Source organism: Anas platyrhynchos, chromosome 2 (genome assembly GCF_047663525.1).
Source record: "Anas platyrhynchos isolate ZD024472 breed Pekin duck chromosome 2, IASCAAS_PekinDuck_T2T, whole genome shotgun sequence".
Lineage (NCBI taxonomy): Eukaryota > Metazoa > Chordata > Aves > Anseriformes > Anatidae > Anas > Anas platyrhynchos.
In genome coordinates this window covers 153,716,839-153,733,116 of record NC_092588.1, presented here as the reverse complement: position 1 = coordinate 153,733,116, position 16,278 = coordinate 153,716,839, and the positions used below count along the sequence as shown (strand labels likewise).

The following is a 16,278-nucleotide window of genomic DNA, read 5'->3' as shown; positions in this document are numbered from 1 at the left end:
ATTCAGAACAAATGTTTATGAAAACTGCTCTCAACCAGGCGCGTCCCGCGACAGGCAGAGACAGTTGGGTTTTAAAACAGGGAGCAGATAAACTCCTCCGGTCGTGCCTGCTGGTATCACGTTTGATGTTGCTTTCAATTGTTTCCTCTGACCTATAAATATTATCTCGAGCTTATCTAGTTTGAGCTTCAGCCAATTAATTCTGAGCGATGCCCCGGCCTCTGCCGACAGCAGGCAGATTATTCCTTTGCAGTGGTCAGTTCAGGGAAGGCACTGGTCTGGGGCTCAGCATCATTCAAAGGGTAGAGGTGTTGCAGTCAGCAGCTTCTTTGCTCGTTGATCACGCACTGGAGGTGAGGGGGAGAGACCACTACCCTGCAGCAGTCATGGGAAAGCTCTCGGGAAGGGGATGTAACAGCCCTAACTCATTAGTAACACTGCTTGGAAAAAACTCAAAGGCAGGTTTCATGGCCTGTGGCATACACAGAAAAATCCTCTTAAGCGGGCACCAATGTCATTTCTCTACAAAAGTCCATTATCGCAAATCCATCGTCTCCATTGCAGCTTTTGCGTTCCATTTAATTGACCAAAAGTTAGTTCCAATCGAGGCTTAAAAAAAAAAAAAAAAAAAAAAAAATTGTTCTTTACTGGTTTCAGAGATGAGGGGAGGTGAGAGTTTCTCCACAAGTTCTTTCTAAGATGATAACACTTTGCAAGATTTGAAATAGGGAAAGGTTATTTCCTAGTGATTTTTAAAGCCTCCTTCCCTTTCAGTCCTCTTCAGTGATGGTCCCTAAAGCTCCATCCTGTAGTAGGGAGGGGAAGATGCTCTCTAGGTCCCAATCTCTGTCCTGATGCCCCACCAAGTTCTTTCTCCAGCTGAGCCACCATGGAGAGAGATCGCTCGCTCCTTTCAGTCATTTTCCCCAAGAAACTGCTCCACTGCCATGGAGGCTGGGGCTCACAACAGCTGTGAGCAGCATTTCTGTCTGCAAAATAGTTCAAGCAAGGCTCAACAGTATCTTTTGAGGCCAAGCATCTCAAGTGAGTTATACAGCAAGCCCAGGAGGAAAGGATTTGTTGACAATTTTATAATAGTAAAGTAAGATGTAGGGGGTTGTTGCCCCTTTTGGTGAATGGTTATAACAGAACAGGTTTCTGGTCTTTGCCTGTGCACTGCTGAGTTTGTACTTAGAGATCTGTGTTCCCCCTTGAGCCCCTTTCCAAATCTCCCGTTTGCCGTCAAATTTCCTGTCTGCATGCTTGAGGATCGCTCATGGGTGTTCAGTCATTAAACACACCATCATTTTCAGTGAATGGTTAAAAAATACAGACATTATGCTTTCCGAGATAGTTTCCTGGAAAGCACTTGCTCTAAGATTTCTACTTAGAATACTTCACTGCCAGACGAGTTAAAAAACAGCTAATAATCTTTGGGTTTGAGACGAACAATTTTAGCAGTCTTTCTATCCCTAGCTGAAAATTGAATTGAATTAAATTATGCCCTTGTGTTGGATTGTCTTTAAGTGACAATTAAAAACTTGCTGTGTGAAGTAAATATTGATGGCTTATGATTACTTTAATTGTTTTTTCCATCTGTATTCCCTGTTGATTAGCAAGGTGATTTCTGTTTGCCTTACCAGTAATTACACAATCTGCTGTAATGAATTGCTCCCAAACAGCACTGAAATCCAATTTGTATTCTTTGGAAAGTATCTTAAAAGCATGTGGATTTCATCTAGTTTCTGTTTGGAAAAGCACACGGGAACAGAATGACAAAAATACAGCCAAGGTAGAGTAAAAATAATATAGCCTGTCACTTGGAGAAGCAGTTTATGAGTGAATTTATTAGTGCTCTCTATGAGCTATTGAAAATCCACGGGTTACAGCAGATCATTATTACCTCAGAGCAGGTTTTTGACTGGTTTCCTTCCAGTTCTTCAAAGCAAATGCTCTTGTGGGATTTTTGAAGATGTCTCAGTGTGCATTCTTCTGGGCTTCTGCCAATGACATAAACCTCCCAGCTAACTAAAGAGAAAAGAGAATCCCTCTCCAGAAGCCAGGGAGCCTTCTTTCAAAGGGGGAAAAAAAAATGCTGTTTTACTACATGTTGCCTAATTCAGGGTAAGTGAAAAAAAAAAAATCCACATGAAGATGAGATAAGCGGTTTTAATGTGTGTTAGCAGGTCAGCGGACACTGTAAATCTCCCTTCTGCCTCCCCACACTTTATCTCAACATAACACATGTGAAAACATCCAAATGTCTTCTCTTATCTTGGTTTGCACCTCATGTTAGTTACCACATAGATGCTAAAAGGAGAGCAGCCTGGCTTTGCCAAGTGGAAGTGCAAGCTGGATTTCAGGCAAAGAATGCTTCAGACAAAGGAAAAGGGACGGTCAATGAGGGTGAGGAGAAAAGTCCATCAGCAAACCTAGCTTACTGCCTGCCTAAATGCTGCAAAATGGTTAAAATATGAAAAATTTGTTATTAAGGGATAATTTCAGCTTTTGAAAGAGGTATAAAAAGCCAAGCTCAGCTCAGATTGTGCTGAACTAGATTTACCAACTGTTTTTACTTCTTGAAGTTATTTAAAGATGGAGCACGTTTCAGTGGCCCTTTTTAGAAGAACATCCTTAAAAATAAAACAAGGGATATTTGAGCCTTCAGCCCTTGCATGCAGCCTGCCCAGCCCTTTCCATGGCTGTGAGCATAGCAGCCAAATTCCTTACAAAGTGATGTTCTCCCTTGGGTGGAGGATCAGTGCTGGAGGGAAACATGGACCTTATATCATCAGATATAAGAGGAGCTCTGTCCCATGGTTCTCCTCCCTGGTGCCCAGCACCTTCACAACCTCAACAGCTGTTGACCATCACCACCATCGAGGCTTCACCCAAGCTAGAGGTGAAAAGGCTGCTTAAGAGATTCGTGGCAGTCAAAGGAGGATCAAAGGAATTCGGAGGAAACTTAGAAGTTGCACACCAGTGGTATAGAGATTTTGGGTTGGCCTCCTAACCTGGCATGGCTGTGAAACTGGCTTTGGGGTGCTTTGTGCTGAGGAAAATGAAGATGAGGATTCTGACACATGCCATGGCACCATTGTGATGTATCCTTATTCACAGAAATTGGAGGTTCTGTAATTTGTCAGGGTCACTCTCCATCCTAACCTATTCGATACAAAATCAGGACCAAGTCAGGTTCAAGAATTCAACTATGCAGGGATGTTTTTCAAGTCATATTTGCCACATCGATTTTGGTATTTTTCCTATTGATTTGGACCATCTGATTAAATAAATGCTTTAGGGAAACAAGGAAATCCAGAATTGCGCCTTGTGAAAACAACCCACGCAAATTTCTCTCTTTTCCTTTTGCATTGTGTCATATTTGAGTAAAGTTGAGCCTAATTCTGCCCAGAAATAAGCATCCCTTCGGCTCAGCACCTCAGCTCTCACCGGCAGCAATGGCAGTGGAGCACATCCGATGGGGCTGAACCCCAGGGAAATGTTCTCTCAGCAATCACCGTGCACACCCCTGGCATTACAATGCTGTCTTCAAATAACAAACAATAATCAAGAGCATCCCCGTCCACAACCTGACAACAGCCGTCAGCATCAAGAGGGTACCCTGGGATGCATCGGGAGGTGTTTTCACAGATCTTTTGAAGGGGAGAATATCATTCCTGCTCAGCTGCCCTAAATCAAGGCTGTCTCTGCACGGCGCCTGGATGAGAAGCAGAACAGAGTTGACAATGAAAAAATTCTTTTGTTGCAAACCCCAGTAGAAATGCCAGCCTTTCCCAAGCAGCTGCACCCAGACAGCCACCACTGCAGTAAAAAGGAGGAAGGCTCCAGTTCTAGCACAAGGTCTGGCTGATCGAGGGGCATCCTATGGTCCCCAAAAGTCACAGGATTTCTTTTGCCATCCCTATCCATGCTGGTAAACATGACCCAGGGATCTGGCAAAGGTGCAATGTAAAGGTGGACTGTGAAAGCCTGAAACCCCATTCCAAGTGGTTGGGATGGGAAAACTGCGAATCCCAAAGGGCAGCCAAGCCCTTTGCTATCTCACTGGATGCAAGAACACAGCAGCAGGTTGTTTGGCTCACCCTTGGAAATTAGCTGAGGTTTAATTCTTGATTCGCAGCCATCTGCCTTGGGAATTCACGGGAGCTGTTAGAAAAGCCTGAGCAGGTGTAAAGGAGGTGACAGATTAAGAGAACAGCGAGACGTAAAGAGGTTCTTCTGGAAACCACCAGGAAGCAATTAGGATGCAGGAATGATTTATTTAAAAGCGTTTATGCCAACAGGAGTGGCACATGCTGTTTGCAACGAGGCTGCCCTCTGCAACGGAAACATTGCCTCAAAAAGCGTGGACACACGGAGTAGGAAACAAGCTGAGATGATGGAATATTAATAGACTTTCACAGCCTTAGCTTGAGCATTAGATGGAGATTTTTTTTTTTTTTTAAAGAGGAAATGCCTTGCAAAAAAAAATTTAAAAAAATAGGCTGAGTGGATGATGTGAAAACCTCTTTTAACCTGAGTTACACAAAGTAGCGTCTGGCTTTCCAGGAGATAATTTTTTGTTTATAATTAACCTAAGCACTCATGTATCCCATCATATTACAGTACGTGAGAGCACTCCAGAGCAGTAACCAACCTGCTGCTGGTAAGGGCAGCCCTCTGTTAATTCCTTTGCAGACACATTCGTCTCTGTGCCATGGACCAGCTCCAGAGCTGCCCTCAGGAGTCCGTGGTCCTCACCTGAACACAAGGGTTCTGGTTCAAGGAAGCAGGCAGCAGAGGTGGAGATTTCGTGCAGAGCACCTTAGTCTCTCTAGCCTCCTAAATTAAAGACCTTTACCTTTTTGCCCTTCATTCATATGATGCAGTTCCTGGATCTGTAGGTGCACTCATGCAGTTAGGCAGCTGTGAGGCAGAAAATGCAATGCCCAAGAAAAAGGGTAAACAGGTATGAGAAAAGATTAAGGGGATAATAAACCTCTGCTCAGAAATGATACATGGTAGAGGGAACATCAACCTCATTACAAGGTGTTTCACCCAAGGGTATTTCAGAGAGGCAGCAGAAGCTCCAGATATTTCACCTGTTATTGCAAATTCCCCTTTCCCTGTAGTTTTTTTCTCTCAGTATGCATTTGGTGTACAGACCTAGCTTTGTTCCTTTTCAAAAGAAATGGGGCCAGCTGAGGACCATGGGCCTGGCCTTTAAAGGCACTGAGCTGCCACCTGGCCTGGGAGGATCTGAAGATCTGCTCTGTAGGCATTACTTGCAGCAACAGGCATGAGAAGCTAGCCTGGGTGGAAAAGAGGAAAAAAGAAGCACCTGAAGTAATCCAAGCTCTCTTTCTTCTATCTTTTTTTTTTTTTTTTCTCTTTTCTAAGCACAATTAGAGAGAGACAGGTGTTCCTGGGGCACATAAAAAGCTATTTGAAAGCACTGGGGGCCTGCATTAGCTGAAACTGCTTATTTAAATAAGTGGCCAGAGCTTTCAGCTCAGCTGCTGTGCTCCCTTTTGGATAGCCTTTTTTTTTTTTCTTCTTTTTTTTTTTTCTTCTTTTTCTTCTTTCTTCTTCTCCCTCCTGTTTCCTCCCCTCTCATTTAAGCAGGTAGATTAATTTGATGAAATCCCTGGCAAGTGCTGTGGCCCTAACCAGGATGGTGGTCTGTGCTCCTCTCCCAGAGAGCACCTTACAGGGCATGTAATTATTGGGGGTTCTTCTTGTTGTTACAGGTTTTAGGCTTTAAATTGCCAGCCAAGGAGTATTTTTACTGCTGCCCAGACAGAACAACTTGTTCCTTGTTCTCTGCTATTAATTCATCTGGGTAGTGATGTGACTCAACACGAAGATGCAGTCTATGGCTGGGCAGTATTGTGCTGCTTAAATCCCCTTTCCAGCTCGGTGCAGTGGATGTTCACTGGTTATCCATAAGGATGTGCTTTTAGGCTGGTGAGAAGGAGCACCAAAAAGAAAGGACTAGCTCCTACTGCAGCTCAAACCCACCTCATTGCTATAGGAAACTGTCAGGTTCAGGTGAAATGCTGCTCCCAAAGACTGTGCCCCCTGGCACCAGCAAGATTGCCTGGGTAGGGTGTGCACGCTCCTAATGTGCTATTAAGGTCTACATGTATGGGAAGTAACCTCATATCTGTTATTAATGCAACAGCTCATTGGGAAAAAGAGTCTGTCTCTTTGACTAAAGACCTTTTCCCCTGTGTGTTCTGGAAGGAGGCTGCACTATGGCACTTCCTACTCTGCAATTTTTTTTTCTGCAACCTTAAAATTTTCTTTTGACAGCTTTACTGGGGTTTGCATCAGTTACAATTCTGAAGTCACTGTCAGATACTGGAGACGTATATAGCTATTCTATAACTTTACATCTGTGTTTGTAATTTCAATAGTCCAAGAAATGCTGCATATATGTTAACTCGTGAATTATGTCAGCACCAATGTGCTCCCTGTAGAGTGCATCAAGGAGCTTGAAACATCTGATAACTAAAAGAAGCACACCGTAAAGCCAGCTCGTGGGAAGAAGCTGATGCATTTTCAGAAGAGCTCACTGCTGTCCCCACCACTTTGCTTCTCCCAGATGGACACAAAGCACACCCTGGCCGATTTGTGGAGACAACACTGAGCACAGTGGGAGCCTAGAAGTGAGATACCTGGCTGCAAACAGATGGGTCTTATTTCTCATCTCAAGAATGACAATATTTCTTTAAAATGGTAAACCTAAAAGAATGACCATCACTTTCAAGATGTCCTGATTCCTGGACAAAAACATTTTTGGTCAAATATAATCTAGTGGTGCATTGTACCAAACTGACTAAGAAATTCAGACATTATTCTCATTAGAAACATGTTGGCTATAACTCTGAAGAGTTACCAGTGAGGCTAGTCTCTTGAGATCTCTCTAGAGATCATTGCTTGTATTCTAGTGGCCTAAATTCATTGATTCTTCTCAATTTTTCTCTGGAAACACCTGGGAATGTCATACAATGGGTACTCCAGGCCCATGCTGCTAAGCCACAGAGATGACAGCAGGTTTGCTTTCAAAACACCATGCATGGGCCTGGTAATCCCCACGGTCATTTCTGGTGTTCAGTGCAGTCACAAGATTTAAAAGCTCTAATTTTTTTCTTGAGCATAACACTGAAAACGGCAAAAATGAAAGATGTGGTGTTCATTCATTTCTCTCTTTACTCAGCTCCAGGAGGCTGCTGTGCAAACTCCTTCAAAGTCTGTCATTCTCTCCAGCAAAGGAGATCTATTTAAACAAATTGCATATAGAAATATAGGTATATAGATGTATTTATACATATATAGTTAAAATGATATATGTGAAAAGAAAGTGAGGAACAGAGCTGAAAAATTTCACTACATGCTAGGATAGAAGAGAGCTCAAACACCACCTTCTGCAATGGCAAGAAGAAACCAAGGTGTGTGGGTAGCATCAACCCTGGCTTTGCCTGGAGGCTGGGATTTGCTGGGAAACTCAACTGTGCCATTGAGCTGGGTGGTAAACACTGCCTCTTTCAGGGTGGAATGACCTTTAGTAGTTTGCTTAGAGAACTGAGGTTGAGTTATTTTGGGGCTGTGCTGAGATGACCTGAGGAAAACAAAAGAGAAGAGCTGCCATGGGATTGAAGTCTCAGCCCATGGAACTGATGGGACCCATGCCATTAATGTCTGAAGAGGCAGGATCCCATACAGTGATTTGGGAGGGCTGCTCCCCTGCCTTACACACCCTCATTGCTGGTCAGGCTGTGCACAGGGGCTCACGGTGGGTGGGTAGCAAATTCCAGTGAAAGCATCATCTTTGGGACTTCAGAGGAACCAAATAAACAGCAAGTAAAGGGATATGGAACAGCCTAGAGCTGAAGCAGAGGGTGTTATTACTCTATTAAGTTAAGGGAAGGAAGATTTAGGAAGGAAACTGTGGAAGCTTCTTAGCAAGATCTAGCACGTTTGGGAAAAACCCTCAAGGGAGATACTAGAAGCAGAGCGTATGCAAATAAGAACAATAATCATAGAATCATAGAATATCCTGAGTTGGAAGGGACCCTTAAGGATCATCAAGTCCAACTCTTGACACCGCACAGGTCTAAATAAAGCATCTCAGGTCAGAAGAGGTACATAGGAGGGTGAGACACTCCGTAGCTTACCTGTTAACATGTGTGCCATGCAAGATGAAGGCTCAAGCCCAACAGAAGGTTGTGCATTTTATAGGAAACACTCCTAGGCAATACTATTCCTTAGGATTCCCCTGTGTTCCACAATGTTACCATGCTGACCTGTCTTCAGAGGTAATTTTTCCTGAAAAAAACCTACAAAACCATTTGCAAACAGATATTGGAAGGGTTAGAAATACATGCATTATTATGAATCTGGAGGTAACGTTGACACTACTAGTGTTTTCTGGGTGCCTGCAGCATTCTAGTACTGAGCAGAGGACAAATGCAGAAACTTGGAGTAGCCCTGGGCTGCATAGCCCTGTAGCAGGGAAAAAAAAAAAAGTTACAGAAACTGCTGACTTCACCTTTTGCTATGATTATGTGGGACAGTCAGCACCAATTTTGAAAACTGCTTGATTTTTTTTCCCTAAAAATAGCCTTCTGGGTCACTTTTAATCAAGTCCAAATGGCCAAGCCTCTGTGCTAGTGATTCTCCTATAAATAATATTTGACAGGGATACCTTCAAAACAAACAGACGAGCATTTAAACAAGTTGTCTCAAACTCAGTTCTGACTCCAGCCTTGTAAGTCTTTGCCAAATATCACACAGCTTCATGGCCTAATCCTCTGAACAGATATCTAATGCTGTGTAAATCTGTGTCAGGAGGGCTACAGCACCTGTGATGTGTTTCAGGGTGACATTTATGGCACTCCAGAGAAAATGGTAGCCTGCTCAGACCTGAAGGCTGGTCCTGCAGGATTTGAACAGGACTCCTCTTGAGAGAGAGGAGAGCTGCAGGACATAAATCTGGGAGGAAGGAGGAGGCGTGCAGATTCACACACCGAGACAGTTTGAAAACCTTGAAAAGATCTACTTTCAATCACTGGGTAAAGCTAGCAAAGAAGGGGGGTGTTGAGTGCTCTGTAATGATTCATTTTATTTTATATCTGTACATTCATTTTAAAGTGAATGAGCTCGCCTTGTAATGTATGAATGTACAGATCTTGGCTCTGTCACTGATCATAACATTTTTTTCTTACACCTCTAGCCTTTCTGGATAGGCAGCTCCAGGGTTTTGTGGGGTTAAAGCCATTTTCTGCTCTCAGCTCTCCACCAAGGACATAAATATGTGTCACTGAGTTGCCCCCTTAGCATGATATCTCAATCCTGCCAATTATATTACAATTTTAAGAGGCCTTAGTTGAACAGCTCTAGTTTATGAGTGTGTTGTGCATTTGCTTACTGCTATTAGACATCCTTCAGCCCTTTCTCCTTATTTAGACAATGTTCTCATTAAACTCAATGGGGAGAATAAACAAAAGGAGTAGGCTTTGGGCTGTATGTTAATGCAACTTTGGAGTACTGGTTGTAATCAAGGCTGGTTACAAATAGGGAAGACAGAATATGGGTGCAGCCTCAGTTTGGAAGCGGTGTGTTTAAAATGGTTTGTGAAGTCAAAATCAGATTTTCTTATTTATATGTGAGTGTTGGCTGAGAAGGCTTCAGGAGAAATTAACGGGTTACTAATGAATATGTGAAAATTATAGTGTAACTTACTGTAAAATAACTTCTTAGGCATCATCATATCATGGGTTCAGGTCTGCTTCCTGAGACATGGAAGCAAAGGCATCACCGGTGACTTTTACCTCCCCAGTGTGTTAGGGTCCTATAAAATCAGACCTTGAATCCAGCCTGCCTGTTTTCTGTGGTGTTACAGCACTAAAATGCAAAAATATTATATTAAAACCTTCCTTCTGCATCAGCTGCTGGGTCTGTACATGGGAGGTGAGTTTGTGTCACACCTTGTTAAAGGGTGACATGCTGAAGTGAGACAGTTGGACTCCGTGCTGCTTCGTCCTCTGCAGTTCTGGGCTGTCTTGTCCTGACAGATATCCAGTGTGTTTCACCCAGCCCAGGCGTGATGTCTCTGAGACCTTCTGCCCTTAAGCTTGCTGTCACACACATGCCACAATAAAGCCATCAATAGGTAAATAACAAATTGAGCAATTTTACAGAAATGCTTAGCTAAGCAGACAGCACTTGCACATAAATGGATATGTATTAAGGAGAAAGGCTGCTCCATACAGGATGCTAGTTTGGGATGTAGGGGACCAGGTTCATCATATCCTGCCTCATCACAAACCTCATGTGGTTCAGAGAAAAATTCACCCCATCCTAAAAGAGACAGGATGATTTCCCACCAGTACTGGCCATCTTCATAAGGGATCCTAGAGTTTTTGGTTACATTAAGCATCTATTTTTCCTATAGGGTAGAAGTATCCCAGACTTAGACTTATCTTCTATCTTTAAAATGGCAATAAAACACGTTTCTTCCAGGTGAGGTTTGCACACTCACATTAGTGAACATGAGATACTCAGATACCATGATAGGGTTGAGCAAATAGCTGAAGTAAAGTGGGAGTAAGGGAACTGTGATGAGCAGTGTGCATAGGTCTCATTCTTATAAGAAAATAACTTATTATAACATGTGGGGATTCATTGTGGTTCCTTTCCTAATAAGTACAATTTGGCAAGACACTGATGGTGTTGGAAAGCTGTTTCTCAGTAAGGATTCAGGCAGTGAACACTGATTTGAGCACACAAACCCCAGCTCCTCCATGTGTCTGCTCATCTGACCCACAATCTCAACTGCCATTTGGTTCACCCAGGCTCCAGTCCCGTGCCTGATACCACCCACATTTCTGACCAGCTGGACACTATGAAAGAACATTCTGAGAACATGCAAAACATTGAAACCCCTCTGTGCTTCCTCCAGATTTGGAAATATTTCAAAGTTTATTTCAAAGAAATAACATTTGAGAGGAATGAACCTTAATGCTGAGCACCTGTTGAGTTTCCTTCTCCTTTAGAGGCTGCACAGGAACCAGAGTAAAGTGAAAAAGTGCAGAATCAAAGTCATGAGCAGAATTCTTTTAGAGCCTGTGGTATTAAATCAAATCTATCAGCAATCTAGCAGGCTTGTTTTCTAATCAGTAAGTGTAAGATGGATAATTGAATGGTAAAGCTAAAATCTTTTATCACTGCTGGAAATGGTTAGATCTTACAGGTGCTTTCATCTGGAAAGCCCTAAATTATAGCACTTACATGACTCATCATATCTTTAATAGTAGGAGATGCACACACACCTTGGGAAGCATACCGGAAACTACAGCATGGGTGTCACAGAGTGCTGGTTTTGTAACGGTGATCTCTTTTCTCATCCATTTCATGCAAGCTGATGTTAAGAGGATTTCTGTGTGCTTAGTTAAAAGAAAACTGACATCTTTGAAAATGTCTTTCTAGAAAGTTTGTGTTAAACTAGAGACAAAGGGTTTGTGGGTCGGTAAGAATTCTGCATATGCATGGATGTAAAAACATCCTTTTTTTGCATATTGGTCTAATTTAATGGCTTCCACTTAAGGTGTTTTTTTTCCACTGTTCACTAACCATCTGTTTCTTTTCAGGATGGAAAGGCAGAAGAGAAGGAAAATGGCAGAAGCATACTAATAGATTGGATTTTTGCTTTGTGTCTCCATTCAGGTTTCCTTAATAAGCCTCATAGCCAACACTCTTGGATACTCCGAGATGGGCCCCATTAAATCCCTCAGGACCCTCCGAGCTCTGAGACCACTAAGAGCACTGTCACGATTTGAAGGGATGAGGGTAAGAGTATATGAAGCACTGATCAAAGCTGAAAGGCATGACAACAAGCATGTAACAGGGCCCTGTTGCACTTGGTTTTGTCTTCATTTTGTCTGCCAAAGGAAATGACTGATAATGCTGCATCAAAACAACAAAATCAGAAATCCCTCCTTTGTCTTGATTACAATTGTATCGTTACAGCTTTATCCTCTGGTGGATTTCATGATAAACTAATCCTGCTGCCTAACTTGTCATATTTCACTTCAAAAAACAGCTTTTTGGCTGAGGAAGCATCTGGCTAACAATTACCTCTCAATTATAAGGCATACCAGGGGAATAACCAAGCTACAAATTTGCTCCCTGCTTTTGACGTGTATTAAAATAAGACTGACTGGGAAAGTTCTTAAGGACTTTTTCACTGATAATTAGAGCAAAAATTAGAAATGCCAAAGTTATGGAAAACAAATTAATAAATACACAAAGTCTTTCATTTGAACAGATAAGAGTTTTAATGTTTGATATCAGGACTAGCATTAAAACCGTGTATCTTGTGTTTGTTTTTCTGTCTTGGGGATCCATCTCTCTCCCTTTCTCACTCCTTTGCTGACATGGCTGTATCAGCCTAGCATACTTCTCTGTTTGTAAGCCTACCTGCTGCACTAATCTATCACAGTCTAGATGGATGCTTTGTTTATTTAATTCTTTGTACCATGCGTAACCTGCAAAAGATGAGAACTACATTCTGTACGAGCTGAGGGTTACTACTAATTGCTACATGCAGGTAGCATAGCAAGATAAAGCCAATCTGTGACAAAATTCCACATAACACAACACACATTCTCTCTGCAGAACCCACATCTCACTATTAGGCCAAAGAAGCCTCAGCTTTTATACTGAGGTATATTCAGGGTAAAAAATTGCGTAGGCAGAATTCATGGCAAAATTTTGCATAGGCAAAAATTTTGGTCTGAATCATAAGTGACTACATGTAGTTCATGTAGTACATGCATGCAGTCCTTGCAATTCAATGCTCCAATATTAAGGATCTGTGGTTTTGTTCCACAGAACTTGCGATTCTCTAAATCACATAATTTGTGTGGATGAAGATGGGAAAAATCTAACTGCAGACCATTCTCATCTGTTAGTATTAAAACAAAAAGATTCAAAAGGCTCTATTCGTCTGGGCACTCAGACCTGCATTGTTTGTTCACCACACTCCTTCCAACAAGCACGGGGAATACTGTAAAGGTTTTTCATAAAAGAGAACAAAAGCAAACTACAGATCCTCAGCTGGTACAAAGTGTGATGTTGCACATCTGACGTTAATAAGGGTCTCAGTCTTAGGCCATCTGATGACCTCACTCCATCTTTATGAAACATACACAGGTTGAACAAAAGTTGGTTTCTGCAAAAGCTGCAGTAGTTTAACTACCAGAGTGATTTGGGCATGGACTCTCTCAAATCAATTTAAATCTGGCTTATGAAGGCTTAGCTTCTACTGGTGGATTTGAAAGCTCAAGTGAAACCCCTTTAAGATACTCTAAGCTGACATAAGAATGCTCCCTCGTGACTTTGTGTCAGCTTAATTAAATTGGATTCAAACTTAAAAGCAGTGGGCAGACTAGAGCAAAGCATTGGAAGAGCGAGAAACTGAAATAGGAAAGAACTAATGTGAAAATGCTCACAGCTCTGAGAGGCATTCTGAGAACAGCGAGAGGGTGGCTTGGTGGAGATCCTATATGGCGTAGACACATGGTGCTGCATCAGCCCAGCAAGTTTCCTTAAAAATACATCCATAGTTGTCGCTCCCTCCGGTGCCTGACTTAACATCACTTTTCCTCCCTGTACCGTTGCTGCAGCTGAAATGTATTCAGTCTTTCTGAGCTACCAGAGGTAGTGAATTAGCTTGTAAACTATGATAAAGTGTAATTGAGAATACGTGCTATTGGAAAATCAAATCACTTTATTTCTGGTGTGTCTAACCACACTTAACACAACTAGGGACAGTTAGACCTTTTATTATTAGGAGTTCATATGCTCCAGAATGCACAGGAAAATTGCCAGCGCAGTGATGGATTAAATCATGATAATGTGAGAAGCAAACACCGACAGTGAGGAAATGATAATAGTTTGCTCTAGGATAAAGTCTTTTTCTTGAATAACTCAAGGATTTCTGAATGGCAAGAGCAGAAGGAAGACAGTTCTCACTGCAGTAAAAGACTTAGTTTGCCATACTGAAATTTTGGAAACAAGTGGTTCTGAGGCTAAGGCACAGAGTAGCACTTTGATGGATGGCCTCTGCCCTGTGTGTTGGAAGTAAGCGTGTGCTGGCACCTCTCATCCCATCAGAGAGGTCTGCAGAATAAGGCAGAAGGCCATCCTGCCCCTCTGTCCCCAGAAACAACAGTTTAATGAAGACACTCAGTAAAGATACTTTAGGACCAGTCATGTCGTGCCTGTGCCGCCACTGCCCATCAGCCACCACTTTTTTCCAAACCATGCCCATGGTAAATTAGCTTAGCTCTGCCTGCCCCAGGTCATGCAGTCTCCATGTCTCCCCATCTCTTGCCCATCAGGGAATTATTTCCAGAGGTTCCACTTCTCCGCAAGGCTCTTCCCAGCAAGGAAGGTTATTGCAGTATTTCAAAAGGATAAATGGGTGGATGATAGACTGTTTAATGTGAAACTGATCCTAGGCAAAGTCATGGTGAGGCTGCTACAAGATACACGCAGGAAAGAAATAGCATAATTAATGCTAGTTAGCATGATTTCATGGGAATAGTTCTTGTGAAACTGATATGGTCCTTTGATTTGATTACAAATTATGCTGATGATGGTAACTGTGCTGATATAATATCCTTAGATTTCAGAGAGGAATCTGATACCATGGGACATTGTGATAAAAAACATGAGCTTTGTGCCAAGCCAAGTAAGCATACTTTATATTAACTTAAAATGGATGGTGGATCTCAAAATTGTAATTGTAAATAGTGATGACATTGTAAATTCAGTGATGAGTGTCCCAGGGTGAGGGATTCTTCACAGGAAGAGCTGTCCTTAATCTGGACTTTAGCATCTGGAAGAAAAAGTAAAATCTTTGCTGACAGGACACAAAGTGATTTGGGTAGTAAAATGATATTACAGATAAGGGAATTATACTGACTGATCTGGATCACAGCGAAAACCAGATCAGTTGTGCAACATGCATTTTAATAAAACCGCACACATCATACACCACAGGAGCAGGAAAGTAGGTCACTCTGGGGACATTTCTTGGAAAACAGCAGCTAAAAGGGACTTAGGGATTGGGACTGCTGGTCAGCAGGACACAGGCCTTTGGGCAGGTCTGACAAATGAGGTGACTGTTACAGTCCGTCCGTACACAAGATAGAGATTTGCACCACTGCAAATTAGGGCATGGGGTGGCTCAGTTTCTAGGCTATCCTTCAAGAAGTCACTGGGAAGGTGGTTCCACCTATAAAAGCACTGATGGAAACCCAGAGGTACGAAAGCCTTTCTTAAAAGTACCTGTATATGATGCTGTTTCAAGATGCAGCAGAAATTCAGCCCTTTCCATGGCAAGTTTAGTAGCTAAACTTTTAATGTGAATTTATGATAACAACTTGCCCTCACATATCCAGGTCTTTAAGACCTCTTGCTTGTCACAGTGCAATTCAGGAGCGCTTCCAGGAGGCCAGATGGCATCAAGCTGGTGTAAGAGCAGCAGCAGGGGGAGAAGAATCAAATCCTCTGTTAATAATTCATTTGGAGAGGTGTTGCAGGATTTGCTCCAGTTTCATGTCATGTTTCATTATCTACGAGCTATTGAGCATAATTTGGCAGACGGAAAAAAGCAGGATGCAGGCACGGCTGTGGCTCACCCTGCTGAAACCTGGATGTCTGTGTCCTGTGGCAGGGTTACAGATGGGAGATGGGTGCAGATGTGACATAAGTGTAGTGGCTTTGTGCTGGCACAGATGAAAATCCAACGAAAATATTGTCACACATAGAAGCAAATTAAAGCTATTTTGACAAGGACTGAGAGTGTCTTCAAAAAAGCCCTTGATTTTGAGATTATTTCACATTTTTATTATCACAGTAAACTCGGTCTTAAAACAATGAAATTAGGAATTGAAAAACATCCAAAACTGAAAGAAAAAATTAGGGAGAAAAAATGAAAAGTCATTAGGAATGAGCTTGTACAACAACAACAACAACAAAAAAAAAGGTCAAGTAGCTTTTCTCATGTGAAAATTATCTTCATTCATAAATGCACAAAATAGAAATCTGGGTTTGGAAAGATTTACATAATTTTGTATTGTATATTGTAGATGAAGCTGCCACTATCCATGCACATTTTACTCTTCCGGTTTTTCTTCTTCCTCAACACAGAAAAAAAAAATGACAGGGAAACAAATTTTACATTATTGGCTTGTCAGAAAATTG

General features: G+C 42.1%; 1 protein-coding gene across 2 annotated transcripts in view; it reads left to right on the top strand.

Moving 5' to 3' along the window:
- SCN5A (sodium voltage-gated channel alpha subunit 5) overlaps nucleotides 1-16,278 on the top strand; it is a 207,351-nt gene that overhangs the window by 173,251 nt on the left and 17,822 nt on the right. For both annotated transcript variants that reach the window (XM_072033864.1, XM_072033865.1), the window contains one exon: nucleotides 11,731-11,853. In XM_072033864.1, coding sequence (XP_071889965.1) covers nucleotides 11,731-11,853 — 123 coding nt within the window. The remainder of the gene's footprint in view (nucleotides 1-11,730; nucleotides 11,854-16,278) is intronic.